At 34.0% G+C, this 14,953-nt stretch overlaps 1 protein-coding gene and 1 long non-coding RNA gene across 12 annotated transcripts; one reads left to right on the top strand and one right to left on the bottom strand.

Moving 5' to 3' along the window:
• Positions 1-1,077: 1,077 nt before the first annotated feature.
• On the bottom strand, positions 1,078-3,234 carry LOC122196887 (uncharacterized). Of its 6 annotated transcripts, XM_042900261.2 has the most exons (5): positions 2,876-3,234; positions 2,431-2,680; positions 2,262-2,346; positions 2,015-2,071; positions 1,078-1,437 (listed from the first exon to the last, which is right to left on the bottom strand). In XM_042900261.2, the coding sequence occupies exons 2-5, from the start codon at positions 2,490-2,492 to the stop codon at positions 1,366-1,368; spliced, it is 276 nt and encodes a 91-aa protein (XP_042756195.1). In that variant the 5' UTR covers positions 2,493-2,680; positions 2,876-3,234; the 3' UTR covers positions 1,078-1,365. The 6 variants fall into 6 exon arrangements, 1 of the variants encoding a protein (XP_042756195.1); XR_006189321.2 differs by lacking the exon at positions 2,015-2,071; XR_006189324.2 differs by lacking the exon at positions 2,262-2,346.
• Positions 3,235-7,277: 4,043 nt separating this feature from the next.
• On the top strand, positions 7,278-10,387 carry LOC111897748 (uncharacterized). 6 transcript variants are annotated; one of them, XR_006189319.2, is made up of 4 exons: positions 7,278-7,611; positions 7,689-7,767; positions 8,281-8,323; positions 8,712-10,387. It is a non-coding gene; the product is annotated as an uncharacterized LOC111897748 (long non-coding RNA). The 6 variants fall into 6 exon arrangements; XR_002852372.3 differs by having other exon boundaries at positions 8,521-10,387; XR_002852371.3 differs by having other exon boundaries at positions 8,281-10,387.
• Positions 10,388-14,953: the final 4,566 nt, after the last annotated feature.

Raw genomic sequence — 14,953 nt, 5'->3', positions numbered from 1 at the left:
GCCTCTAAACCCTAAACCCTAATAGTAAGTTTTAAGCAACGAAACCGATAAACTTTATAAAAGTTAAAGACTTTCATGTCAAATTTGGAGAACATTATTCGGGTAGATGCATAAAAGATTTGGAATCTTAAGAATCTTTTTAGTAAATTTGTAAACTTAAGGGAAAAAAAATTGATAAAATTTAGACATTAACAAACCTAAAATCATGGTAGGAACAAATTTAAAGACTTTCAAAAACATTTCTTCACGTATTTATTGTCATAACATATTTTCGTCCATTGGAATTATTTTTTGCTTTCAATTGTTGTTTTCATGACTTGTTGGATAGGTTTCATAGTAATTGTTAATATATTTGTATTATTTTTTATATGACAATTATAATTTATTGCAACATTTTATTTCAAGGCAAAATTATTAAAACATTGTATATAATCTTAGAAAATAGTATATTGTTTAGCTCCAAACATAATTTTTTTTTTACAAATCTTGTGCATTCTCATTAAATAATAATAATAATAATAATAATAATAATAATAATAATCACTGACATAAAAATCAGTAACACTGATGTATATTAACATGTATTATTATTTTATAATGGTTTTATATCCTACAAAATATAATAAAATGATTAAAACCTCTTAAAAATACTTAAACACTAAATCACTAATAGTATAATACAATTTTAAAAATTAACTTGGCAATACAAAATTCAACTTGTTTTATTTAGGTTATTTCAAAATTTTAAATTTTTTTAAAGTTACCAGTTTTACATATGAAAACATATTTTTAACTAAAAAAGCATTTAATGATCATGTAAGATTTTATTAACCATGCTTTTTTCTAGCTTTGACACTAATTTTACCACTTGATTGAGTCCACGTTTTCAATCAGACCACTTTTTATGAACCAATGTATCTAATTTTTTTATGTATACAAATTTTTTTTTAATATATGAATGCTTCATTATTAGTAATAATCATTTATTAAAAGAAATAAATGATTATATATAATAAGAGTCAAATAAAATTACTTCTTTCAAAAGGAATAAATCGAACAGTAAAAAAAGATATGGTATAACATAAATAAAGAAAGTCAATTGCCTCGTTATCAAATTTTACATTTGTATCTTTCTAAATCAGGAAAATCTTCATCTATGTTATAATACTCTAAAAATAAATATATGAATTACAATAATATTATACCAACCCTAGGTCAAGCTTTATGATATAGAAAAGCTTGGTAACATTCAAATCTCTAAACCAGGTCAAGAATCTTGATACAGAAAGTACATATATAAAACTTTATATGACTGAAAACCCGGGAGATCAAAGAACCACATTTCTAGATTCCATTTATCCATCATCATTCTAGGAAACAAAAAAAATCAACTTGGATGGATTTAAAACTTTCTTTGAACTTTAAGTCTTGTTTGACCTGTTGTAAATAACCAGAAACATATGCAAATTCAAAATAGTGCTCATTGACCTGACATGCATATAAAGGTATAAAACTATCAAATTCATGAATCAGAAACTCCCCACAATTGGTTAAAAGTTGGATTTCAATTTATTTTCTCTAACGTCCTTTAACTCCTTTCTTTTAAACCTCGATCAACTTCTCATTTTCTGTTATTTTTTATTTCTTGTTTTAAACCTGCAAATGACAAAGCTGTTTCTAACAGCTATCAAAAGATCATAATTTAGATCCAAGCGTTATTGGATCATGTTTACAATTTGTCAATCAATTTTTAGTGATCAAGTTCAAGATACTACCATTTCTCTTGAATCTATAGTTCTTTCATCAAGTTCACTGTAAAACAAAATCATAGTTTTCTTTAAAAGCATACCAAGATCAGTAAAAGCTTCCAAGATCGATAAATTTAGAGTTACTTGAACAAATCAAAGGCCAATCAAAGTTCACAATCACAGTTTCTATCAAAAGCATTGTTTAAATTCCATTCACATTCATTCATGGTACAGTCAAGATCAGGAGATTCAAAGTTAAAAGCTACCTGTCTTTGATTTTTGGTATTTACTTGGAGCCCTAACTCTACCACCTGGTAAAAAGCCTAACACAAATTTCACACAAAAAATGAGAAAAAAAATGTAGAATAAAAGATGCAAATTAAAAGATTAAACCAGATCATTACACGAAAATAAAACCACGTGTTCAAAATTGAAAAACCTGTTTACAACAACAGCTTATAATCACAATAGTTTCAGGGGAAGTGGGTGAAAAGGAAAGGCAAATGGACGTACTTCTTGAAATACTTTCTTTATGGATTTTATAACTGAATATGTAGATCTTGGAGAACCACAACCATTGACAGAAATACATACAAAACTAAAAAAAACAATGTTGGATGTGAAAATAAGGTAAGAGAATAAGAGACAGAACAAAAAGAGAAAATCCGATGGAAATTCTTACCTCCAGAAATAAGGAAAAAGAAGATGATGAGTTTGGCATAGTTCGTATTGTAGGGGAGACATAATTGACACAACTGAAGAGTGAAAGAGTGCTGGGGATCGAAGCTTAGCATAGTGTTTCAAACCCGACTCCTAAAGATATTCTTTTGACCCAACTAAGCGGAGAGCATTCTGAGCCGATTTTTAGCCATCATCTTCCCATTGACCCGCTTTATTCAATCATTTCACCATTACGGAATTACCTGTGAAAACTTTCAGGAAAATCGGGAAGCACTATTTCAGTTCAATACAGATTATAGAAATTGATCATACAATGAAACAACATCGGTATAGAATAATACAATAGAACTGAAAAAAAAAAAAGCATCACCATCAAAGTCAAGCAACATACAAGAATCAGAAGAACAAACACGTTCAAGAAGGTGAAGAGGATATGAAAAACTCACCAGTAGTAGAGTAGCATAAATTCATTTATGAAGAATAATTATCACCTTCCCAAACCCCCGATTTGTAATCCTCTCTCTACAAATCCCTGAAATCGTGAAGGTCGTCGGCAGGGGTGCTACTGGTGATGATAGATATTGTCCACACAGGAAGAAACTGGATGATGTTTACGTCACCGTATTTGAGGGTAATGTTTGGGTCAAGTTTGATTCAAGGTTAAATAGGGAGCCGATGGTAGATGATAGAGCTGGTGGCTGGTGCAATGGTGGCCGAGGAAGGCGGTGTTAAAGGATGCGAGATTAACTTAGGTTTAAGGGTGAGACTGATATTGTACCTTTTTAATGGATTTTAAAACTCAAATTACGCGAATTAAGGATGTAGAATACAAATTTTGATCATCGAAGTTATTCAAAGATATATGGCGAGTCAAAGGGAGAAAAAATATTATTTTATTGGTGGTAACTAGTACTATTAGCTTAATGGTTTAGACGTTTTAAAAAAATAATATTATTATATTCAATCTATTTATAAAAATAATATGATTTCTTTTATAATATAGTAAATATATATATATATATATATATATATATATAAGAAAATGTAAAAAAAAGACAGCTAAAAAACTTAGAAATGGATAACTAGAAGGAATCAAATTTTAAACTGATTAACCCAAGTTCGAGTTCCACCCCTTTGTTGTCGGAAAGCGTGAATAGTGCAAACACACTTGCTAGAAAAGACCTATTCAAATGACATTTTCCATTTTTTTTATTAAAGAAAATAAAATCTTTAGGCTATCCGGTATCATCAAACTACGCGTGATGTCCCATGTGGCATAGTAGGCTATGCGTGAACACCACCCCAAAGATGGATGAGTGTCTTGTGGCGTAGTACCGGCTACAGAAGAAAACTAAAGCTCTGATTGGTGGAAGATTTGTTTGTGTCTATCTCTCTCTACAATCTCTCTCTTCTTCACCACCACTTTACTAGTAAACACCACTTCCACAATCTAGTAGGTTGGTTGTGAAATGGTTAAAATAATGACGTGACATATTTTCACTCCCTTTCTCACGCGTGATAGACACTTCTTAGCCTTAGCCTTACTAAAGATTTGAGAAGTAACAACTCATAGGTGGCAATTCTCATAATCATAGATTGTCTATTTGTTTTTCTAAGCTTTTTGATTTTACCGGTATAACATTTATTGTTAACTTTTTTTTTTATTATTATTAAAGATGTAAAGTCTATTTATAGTTTTCTTTATTCATTAATCTTAATCTTAATTTATTATGAAGATTTTTTTTTCACTTTGAATTTGATATATTCATATTGATTTCTTCTATTTAATTGTTATCGTACAATGAGTGAGATGGCAAACGGGCAACAAATTGTGCCGCTAAGCCTTTATAACTTTATAAAGATGTAATAAAAAAATACATCAGTTTTTATTTAAATTTTTTAGAAACATTTTAATATATAAATTTTTATAACGACAGGATTTTCTTCTTTTTAGTAAGAATACCTTAAACAAAATTAATAAAGAAATTTGGCAAAAGGTTTACATATAAATTTATCAAATGTTTTGAAAAAAACTCACGTCATAAGTCATCTACCCACATGCTTCGACACGTCTTGAGACGTTATATAAAACAGTAAAACACTATAATTTTTTAATTTAAGAAACGATATTATCTGTTCATGAGGACCATGAGTGGTTAACATGTCAACCCTATACCGAAATGCCAAAACCGAAACCTAAAACTCTGATATAAATCCAAAACATAAAAAAACGTATCCATAAAAAATGAATTGAAGTGTATTAGATACAATAAAGACATTTTAATGGTTCGACATATTATGTGTTGGAAGAACAAAATCAAATGTTTTTTTAAAACAATTTTGAGATAATGACTTAGGAGGGTAACTACCTCTTATCCGTGTTCACATATTGGCAACTTTTTCTTTTTTGTACATAATAAAGCAACTAACTTGTTTTAACTGTTTAAATTATACCAATATTACCGGGTAATAGATGTTTTAACCGGTAACTCAAAGGGAAAATGAATACGGAGGGTAACTATCTCTTATCCGTGTTCACATATTGGCAACTTCTTATTTTTTGTACATAAGAAAGAAACTAACTTGTTTTAACTGTGTAACATCCCAAAAATCATGACCAAAAATTTCGTTTTTAATTTAATACTAAAACCATAATTGTCAAACCATTAATTTAATACTCCAGCATCGGGCCTCGCCCGACATCAGGCCTCGCCTGGCATCGAGCCCCGCTCGGTATACATATTTGTCTCTCTTAGGCCTCGCCTGTCTTCGGGCCCCACCCGCTAAACACATACAATCATCTAACATGCTAACACATAAAGAAACATACTCTATTGTATCCATGTCCTAAGAAACATACTCTGCTAATAATGAGATACAGAACTTCGTCCGTACTCAGCTAGTTCCAGCCAGGGCTTCAGCAGTGCAAGGTGAGTCTCCTCATAGTGTGAATGAGTCTAAGGCCATAATGCCAGCCCATGTAGTCTATGAGTAGGAAGACTCGGGGGTTAGCCATAGGCATTGTTTGCTAGTATGTTATTCCAGACCAAGGTCTGATGTCGGGCGGGTGCCTGAGGAATGTTTCATGTTAGATTATACTTGTTGTATGTGTGATACTTGTATGTGCCTAGTAAAGAGGTGAGTGTGGGCGAGCTCCCGTATCTCATCACTAGTTGAGTATGAACGATGTTCTGTATCTCATTATTACCAGACTACGTTTCTTAGGACAGGGATACAGTAGAGTATGTTTCTTTATGTGTTAGCGTGTTATAGGATTGTATGTGTTTAGCGGGCGGGCCCCGGCGACAGGCGGGGCTAAGAGAGACAAATAAGTATACCGAGCGGGGCTCAATGTCAGGCGGGGCCTGATGTCGGGCGGGGCCCGATGCCGGAATATTAAATTAATGGTTTTAGTATTAAATTAAAAAGAAATTTTTTGGTCATGATTTTTTGGATGTTACACAGTTAAAACAAGTTAGTTGCTTTCTTATGTACAAAAAATAAGAAGTTGCCAATATGTGAACACGGATAAGAGGTAGTTACCCTTTTAAGTCATATTCCCTTTGAGTTACCCGTTAAAACAGATATTAGCTGGTAATATTGGTGTAATTTAAACAGTTAAAACAAGTTAGTTGCTTTATTATGTACAAAAAAAAGAAGTTGCTAATATGTGAACACGGATAAGAGGTAGTTACCCTCTTAAGTCATTTTGATATTATGGTCACACCAAAATGAACTGTCTATATTAAGGCCAAAAGAAACTATCTTGTGTCAAAAACAAACTAATCGCCACAAGGAAACTATCCGCAGGAGGGAACTATCTACGCCGCTGCATCGCGCGGGTATCCTAATAGTGTGTGTGTGTGTGTGTGTGTGTGTGTATATATATATATATATATATATATATATATATATATATATATATATATATACACACTAGTCGTTTACTCGTGCAAAGCGGCGGGCGGTGAATGATGTTTATTCGGCAAATAGTTTTCGGCAAACAAATATAATTGCGTTTTTGTTTTGGGTTAAAAATAAAAATGTGTACATAATGGTTGAAAAATTTTTGTTTTTGTTAAATAAAAATGTACGTACATATTTTGGGTTCCTTCGATTTGAATAAAAGTCAAAATAAAAGTCGGGTCAATTATATGCTTATAAGGCTTGATTATTGGAAATAACATTTATTCTCCATTAGATACTTGTACATATTGCTTCATTATTTATACGATTTAAACAATTACATAACTATAAGATATATATATATATATATATATATATATATATATATATATATATATATATATATATATAATATTATTTTATTGATGGTTACTTGTACTATTAGCTTAATGTTTTGAACGTCTTAAAAAAATAATATTATTATATTCAATCTATTTTTGGAAATAGTGAGATTTCTTTTATAAGATAGTAAGATATATACTATCTTATTATACAAACCTTACTATTTCTAAAAATAGATTTAAGATGTCCAAACCTTTAAGCTGAATGTACAAACATTTATCAACAAATTACAAAATACAATGCATTAAGTACAAATATAAAATTAATATTGAAACATTCAAACCTACATCCTTATCTTACCAATATAGATGATTTAAATTTAAAAAAAAAAAATCCTACTTTTTGACTAGAATGAGTCAAGACGGTACAATGCTTAAAACATAATGTACAACAAGTTTATGCAATCAGATCTTATCGGTGAATCAGTCAACAAATGCTAAACCAACCTTTTCTCAATTTCAGCTTTTGAATTGGTCAAAATCAAATGAATCGGTTAGATCAAATCTGACTTCTTGAATGAGTTGAATTGGGCGTTATTGTTTCAAATGAATCTTATTGCCCCTGTTATTAAGGCATTATTGTTTTGACCCGGCTCATTCCTTATCTCGCCGTTTCCCCATATCTCGGCATATTATCTTCATTGTTCATATAAAATTGAAGACACATCCAAATCAGTGCCTCGCCTCTCCATCAATGATTATCACCTAAACCTCCACCGTCCAGCAATAAGAAATCATTTTTGCGTTTGTTTCATCAGGTCTCGATTTTGTATTTTTTGTTTAGGGTAAACTGAAGCACACCATATCTCCTCTCTATCTCACTCTTATGTCTCTTGAAGAACCACCATACCAACGTCATTCTCTGTACAAATCAGGTAAAACAACTTCTTTTTCATCTCTTATATTGAACAAATTACAACGGAATTTCTTTTTCATCTATTTTTTTTTGAAGAAATTGCAACTAGGTCGATGGCTCTTGACCCGGTCTGTATTCTCCATCCTGTCTAACAACCTCCCCGATATTGATTAAGGTGGTATAGTTACGTTCTCCTTATTTCATTTGTTACCATAATCATCCCGTAATCTTAGCCCCAACTGCGTTCACACCATCATCATTGCACAACCTTTATCTAGGGTTTTGGGTGTCGAAGACGAAGAGTCATTTTGTTTTTTCGAAAATAACTTCGATTTCGTTTTAATCTTCTGCTATTGATGGTGATTTTTATGTTTGGATCCATTGTAGATTAGATCCGCCTAACCCTAGAATAGTAACTTCTATCGTATGTTCTCACAAATGAGCCATAACTCCATATGAGTTTGATTAACGTTAAAAGATGAGCACTTTCTTTCTTTTTTGTGTCTAATGTGAATCTCATATTTTGTAGAATAAAATTTTGAGGTTTAGTGTAAGGAAAATCTGAATACAAGGTTTTGATTAACAAGTTTGTTATTGCAGATTTTGATTTACTCCATAAATCTTTTTTTTTTTAGAATGGATTTGCAGATTTTTACAAATTTTTTTATTAGATTTGATTTTTTTACAGATCTTAAGCTTCAGTTTGATCTTGAAGAAATATATCAACTGAGGTGAGCTCTGTTGGTATTTGATATGTATGGATATCATGGAAATATGTTGATGCTTATATGTAGAGATGGGTGATGGATAGGAAGAGAATCAAAATGTTGATAACCAATGTTGCTCTTTTTTAGATCAGGGTTCTTTTTCATATGTCCTATTTCAAGGTGAAGGATTAACCTATACACCTCATGTTTGAATATTGTAGTTAACGTAAGAAGTTGAAGTGATTAAGGGGTGTAATTCGACGTTGCATCAATCTACTAGAACCATCTATACACGCCACTCTTTCACTCATTTTCTTATTCTCCTTCTCATACACATATGATGACAACTTTATACCTGGTTTTACTTACATTTTCATGCCAACTTTGATTATAATTGTTTTATTTTGTACAGATTGTTGCCGACTTGCTGAACCTAGCAGGACAAATTTAAAACATAAGGGAGGATAATTAGGTAATTCAATATCTCATGTTATTGTCCTATATTATTCATAATGCTCTATAATCGTATTTTTCAATACAATATGTTTTAGTTATATAAAAATCTTACCAATTCTAAATGAAAGTATTGAATATTGTGAATGGGGTTACATTGATATACACAAAATCACTTTCAGCAGATGTAATTTGGTTTTGGCTCCTATGAGGTGTATATTTGACTCCCAATAACGGCAATCTTTTTTTTAAATGTAGTTATCCATTATGTGTGAAAAATTGGTCTTTCCTAAAACTTGAACATACATGTTTTTTACTTGAAAAGCTAAACTGATTAGCCAATTTCTACAACCAAATATGTGTACATTTGAAATGTGTAGCTTATATGTTAGCTAATTTTACAAAAATTACAACTTTGTCATGAAATGGGATCATTTTGGTGAAAATCATGTCGTTACGTTTCCTATTTTAGACTGGGCGTTTCTCTACCATTTCATATTTTTCTCTTTGGTGGATTGTTGATATCGTATATCTACCCAAGTTCACCTTTAAAGGTAAATTCCTTATCATTTTTAACTACAATTTACTCTAAGATCGATTACAAGTGTTTTCCTTTTGAATGAAGAATTAAGAAGTGCTTCCTGGGAGTTTTTTTGGTAGTCATGGCAGATCATTGAAGTAGATGGAAGCACTATTATGCTTAATTTGTTGGTAGTCATATACTTTTTTAACAACAGTATTTGGTGGATGAAGCTCAAAATATGTCCCCCTTGATCATTTGACTAAGTGACATAGTTTGCTACTGCACCGGTAATGTTCCATTTAGTTTGTTGTGTTTTTACGTTATGGAGTGTCTTCAACAACGAGAGGAAATAGTTCAAATGGTTTAAAAACCCATGATCACCATGTGAGTAATTTGAAGGAAAACAAAGGCGAAATAGGTATTGGATGGGTGTCTGATTTCATTAAGCCAACTTTTTTTTGTCTTAACCTATTAAGTTGTTATGTCCCGATTAAAAAAAAAAAAAGAAACAGCCAAGTATACATCTCGAGTTTAATTGCTAACATATTGAGCTCATTAATTCAAAGAAACATCTCCTCGCTTTTTGCTCATTAACCTACATAATTTTTTCATGTCTTGACAAACTTTGAGATGGATGCCTCAACATTAACTAATAATGTTTTTGTTTTTGTAATTATCTGCAGGACGGGGTCAACTCTTATTGACTAAAATTGATTAGTTACAGAATATAGTTTTGAAAAATATATGTGAATTGTCAATTAAAAGAACCGGTGGAACCTTTCTTTTAACAAATAGACTTGGATAAGCCGTTACTTGAATCTACAGATTTCTGTAGGTCCAATCTATGGATAATGAAGTTTATGGAGGGTTATGTAGAGATTTAGTTGTTCATTGTGTTCTGGTAACTTTTATTTGTTTAAGATTTGGCTATAGAGTTTAAGAGAAAGGAGAATCAAGGAACTTTTAAAGTTTCTATTTGAAAAAATTAATGATATTACAAGAATTTGAAGTTGGCTCATTTGTGTTTTAGAAGTTTTTGGGCCTGTTATATTTATTTTTTGTTATAGTGTTAATGAAAGATCTAAGATAATATGAATTTTGTGGGCATTAAACATTCTATTATTTTTTTATGTAACCAAAGATATGATATTGATAATTCTTTTTTATTATGATAAAAGCTGGAATCAATATTTTTTGGATTCAGTTCATCAAAAAGGTCAATCGTTGATTTTTATTATTGGGTATGTATGCAAAGGTTTTATGTTTCTTTTTTCAAATTTGCATATAAAAAAAAGATCCAATAATTAGTAATTTGAAAAAAAAATGAAATATAATAAGTTTAAATAACATAAGATTTGGCGGGATATACTTATAAATAACTCAACGATTTCAGTTATATAGCATCTTCAATTTAAGTACAAGCATTGATGTGTTTGATTTTTAACTATTGTTAAAGAAGAGAGTGTTGACCCATATATGTTTAAACTATTGATTTGGATATTCCTACTTCTAAAAAAGCAAATAAATGTTTGTTGGGTTGGTGAAAAAAATATTAAAGAAATCAAAAGTCTTTCAAGAATTCACCTAATATGTCCCATATCAACGACCGTTTGAATATTTCTTTATTAATTTCTTTTTTCTCAATGTTGGATTGAAGGGCTTAGTTTTGTGGTTTGGTCTAAGTTTTGCAGTTTAATGATAGGGACGTGTTGGTAATTAGCCTTAACTATAGTTTACGGTTGTAAAAGAGTTTACGGCCGTAAACACCTTACGGTCGTAAACTCTTCACGGTCTTGAGGTGTATATATAGTGGGTTTGTCAGATGATTTTGGTTGTTGATGCCTTTTGTGTTCACGGTTCCCACCGAGTTGTATCAGACGTTTATAGCTATAAAACGTATGCAAGCTTGGTTTGTTATTTTCCTGCATTTTCTATTTGCTTTGTGGGATTGTGTTTGCTTTTGATCTCTGGTAAAATCCGTTTTTGGACCTTACAATTGGTATCAGAGCAAGACCGGTGTCAAAGACATTCTACAGTCGTTTTTTTGGTACAAGTTCTGTAACATCCCGGAATAGCAAGAGTAGAGTTGAAGGGCTAAAAGTGTTATTTGGGAAAGAGCGACTCGGCGAGTCCATGGATGGACTCGGCGAGTAGAGTCGCGGCTTGGTCGCGTGTTAAGCAGCTGACTCGGCGAGTCGATGAGATGGACTCGACGAGTAGGCACTGTGTGGAGAAAGCCCTAATTCTCGGGGTTGAGCCCTATTTAAAGAACATTATATCCTTCCCCCAGCCTCTTTATTCCCTCTTGAAGTCCAGAAACCCTAGAAAGTGTGATTGAAGAAGATTGGAGCGTATTTGGAGCATTGGAGGAGTTTGTTGAAGGAATCTTGTGAGATTGAAGGCTTGGGGCAAGGGGCTTTGCTTGGATTCGAATTTCATTGCAGTTGGGGCGTCCATTGGAGGTAATATCTCGTTCTTGGACTGATTGTATGTTGTTTCTTCATTTTAGGGTTTGTGGGATCTTGTCTATGGATGAAATTGGAAGTCTAGAGGTTAGATCTGAGGTTGCTACCTCAGATCTGAAGTGGAGAAGAATCAGAGAGCATGAAAGTCCCTGTGTTGGACTATTTAGTGAAGCTTGCATGTCCCAAACCCTAGTTATAAGTGAATAAGGCCTAGATCTCTTTGGATTCACGTAAAGTTTGCCACTTTACGTGATGGATGAGTTGTATGAGACTAGACCTATGTTTTGGATCATTTGCATGGCCTGGAATGCTTCTGAGTGGATTCAGACCGGTGGTACTCGGCGAGTCACATGAGCGGACTCGACGAGTTGCTTGAAGATGAGCTGGGACTCGGCGAGTTGGAAGAACAACTCGGCGAGTTGGATGAAGATGGCCTGGAACTCGGCGAGTTGTATGAACAACTCGGCGAGTAGGTTGATGATAGTCTTAGACTCGGCGAGTCTGTTCTTAGACTCGGCGAGTCTTGTCGAAGAGTCCCGATATTCCCTGGTTGAGTCGAGAATCGGCGAGTCAAGGGATGACTCGGTGAGTTGTGTGCGAGGGGACTCAGAGTTGTTGGACTCGGCGAGTCTCGGAGTGACTCGGCGAGTTAGGTCGCGGATTGAGTGAAGTTCTGATTATAGGAACTCGGCGAGTCATAGGGTTGACTCGGCGAGTAGGGTCAGTCAGGGGTTGACTTTGATTGAGGACTTTGATTTTGACCAAGGGTTGACCGTTGACTTTTAGGGTTTGGTCAGCGATGTGGCCTTTGGGCCAAGAGAGGGGTAAAATATTCTTTTACCCTTAAGAGGGTGCATTGAGAGGATTGATTCTAGTCTCGAGAGTTGTAGTCATGAGAGTTTTGCCTTACGTGTTAGGCGGTGGCGAGTTCGGGATTCAAGTATGGAGATATCTGCTTTCTGCTTGCCAGGTGAGTCTTCTCACTATACCTTACCTTGAGTAGGTAATCAGAGCTATGTGTTAGTGTGTGTATGTTATGTGTATGCTATGTGTTGTACTGCATTATTTCTATGTGATTTATGCGGTGCATGTTTTCAGAGTTGGAACCGAAGGGATCCTAGAGTTAGAACCGGAAGGTTCACAGAGTTAGAACCTGAGGGTTCACAGAGTTTGGGTGCACGGACCCATAGAGTTATGGCCTCGAGTGGCTTATATGTGTTATGTGTGTGGTATTTTGGGGAACTCACTAAGCTTCGTGCTTACAGTGTTTTGTGTTATGTTGTTTTTAGGTTTCTTTCAGTATCACGGGACGGCACCGGCTTGATTGTACACACCAGAGAAAGAGTCATATTTTGAAGGATCCTGGTTTTCTATGCAAGTGAAAATGAAGCTATGTTTTGTAATTCAATTATGAATGAGATTTTAAACAAGTGTTCTAAGATTAAAATGATTATTTTAAATGAAAATTTTGTCTTGAAATTTTACGGTGTTACAAGTTCGTATTTCTCTGCAAAGGGTTTTTTTATTGTTTATCAGAAATCTGAAGTATTTGGAGTTTCCGGTCCAAGATTACGGCCGTAAGCTCCTTTACACGGCCGCAAACCCGTCAAGTTCCTCAACCGTAAATTGAAGCTCTTTGGCCGTGAACCGATTTTTGGGTGCAAGTTTGTTAATTTGAAGACCATATTCGTAAATCGCAAAGAACCCTAGACAGTAAACTAAATTAATCTCTTAAATTTTTGTTAATAATTGAACCGAAAACATCAATAAAAAAAATTGGAGTTTACGGCCGCAAACTCCTAGTTTACAGCCACAAGCTCCTTACGGCAGTAAATTATTTTTTCAGTAAACTATTTTTACAATAAATCGTGTTTTCAACAGTAAATTCTATTTTATTATACTTTTTGAATCTTAATTAATTTTAATTAACTCAAAATAGAATCTCAAAATCAAAACCATTTTCAAGAGCTTGATGCTGTCATGGGTACCACCACGCGAATTCCTAGGCTCATGTCTGCTGATGGGTTTCCCGAGTGGAAATATAGAATAGAAAAGTACATAAAAATGAAAGATTTCAAGTTCTGGAAATGTGTCATCAAGACTCCAGTCAGAATAACCACTACAGTTGCGGGGCAAGTGGTTGATAAGAAAATTGAAAATTATACTGATGAGGATTTTGAAAGTGTGGAGGACCAGGAAAAGGCTTTGGCCATCTTGACCATGGCCTTGTCACCAGACATTGCTCAAGGGTTCAGAGAGTATACCTCGGCTAAAGCTTTTGTGGGAAGCCCTGATCGAGGTGTATGAAGGAAATGAAGATATGCGAGAGAGTTGCCAGGATATGCTGCGACAACGTTTTAATATGTTTAACTATATCCCTAGAGAGACACTTGAATCACAGCTGCATCAGTTCACAACTCTCAATACAGAAATGACTGTGGCTGGAATCTTCTACACAAAGTCTAAAAGTGAACAAGAAGCTACTGAATGCTCTCTCAAAATCTTGGGACATGAATGTAGCTGTCATTAAGAAAACTAAAGATCTCAGCCGCCTCTCTCTCGCTGAAGTGATGGCTGTCATCAAGTCATGTGATATTGATGACAAGCAGCGGGAAATGAACCATGTGAACTTGTATTCAGTTGCGAATCTTGGCATTTCCTCTAACAGTGCTCTTTCATCTTTTTCTGTCTCTCATCCCTTTGCAGGTTCATCTTTTAATCTACCTCCTTCGCAAGCTCAAACTCAAACTCCATTGGCTTCCTCTGCTACGACCATTCCCTTCTCGCAGAATCAATCATTTGTGGCTGCTCAAGCTGCTTCATCCTCAACTGGAGCCTCTTCTTCAAGAGGAAAGGAGGGCGATGGGAATTTTGCTCTTGCTTCGGGATTAGTCAATTACTACAATGCGCTTGTAGCCGGGGATCTTCCACCTCAACTATCATTTTCCGATCTTGATCAAATTCACCCTGAAGATGTTGAGGAGATGGACATTACTTGGCAAATTGCCATGGCAGTCTTTACAGCGAAGCAATTTGCCAAGAAAACTGGGAAGAATAACTGGGGAATGAATGCTGACAAGAAAGTTGGGTTCAGCAAAGGAAAGCTACGATGCTTAAACTGCCACGAGCCAGGGCATTTTGCTCGTGATTGTCCACAGCCAGACAAAAGACTCAATAATGATAGGACAGTGGTTACAGTTGGCAACAATCATA

The sequence above is a fragment of the Lactuca sativa genome, chromosome 3 (assembly GCF_002870075.4).
Source record: "Lactuca sativa cultivar Salinas chromosome 3, Lsat_Salinas_v11, whole genome shotgun sequence".
In the NCBI taxonomy this organism is placed as follows: Eukaryota; Viridiplantae; Streptophyta; class Magnoliopsida; order Asterales; family Asteraceae; genus Lactuca; species Lactuca sativa.
Note: the sequence above shows the minus strand (reverse complement) of the source record. Positions and strands in the feature narration are given on the sequence as shown.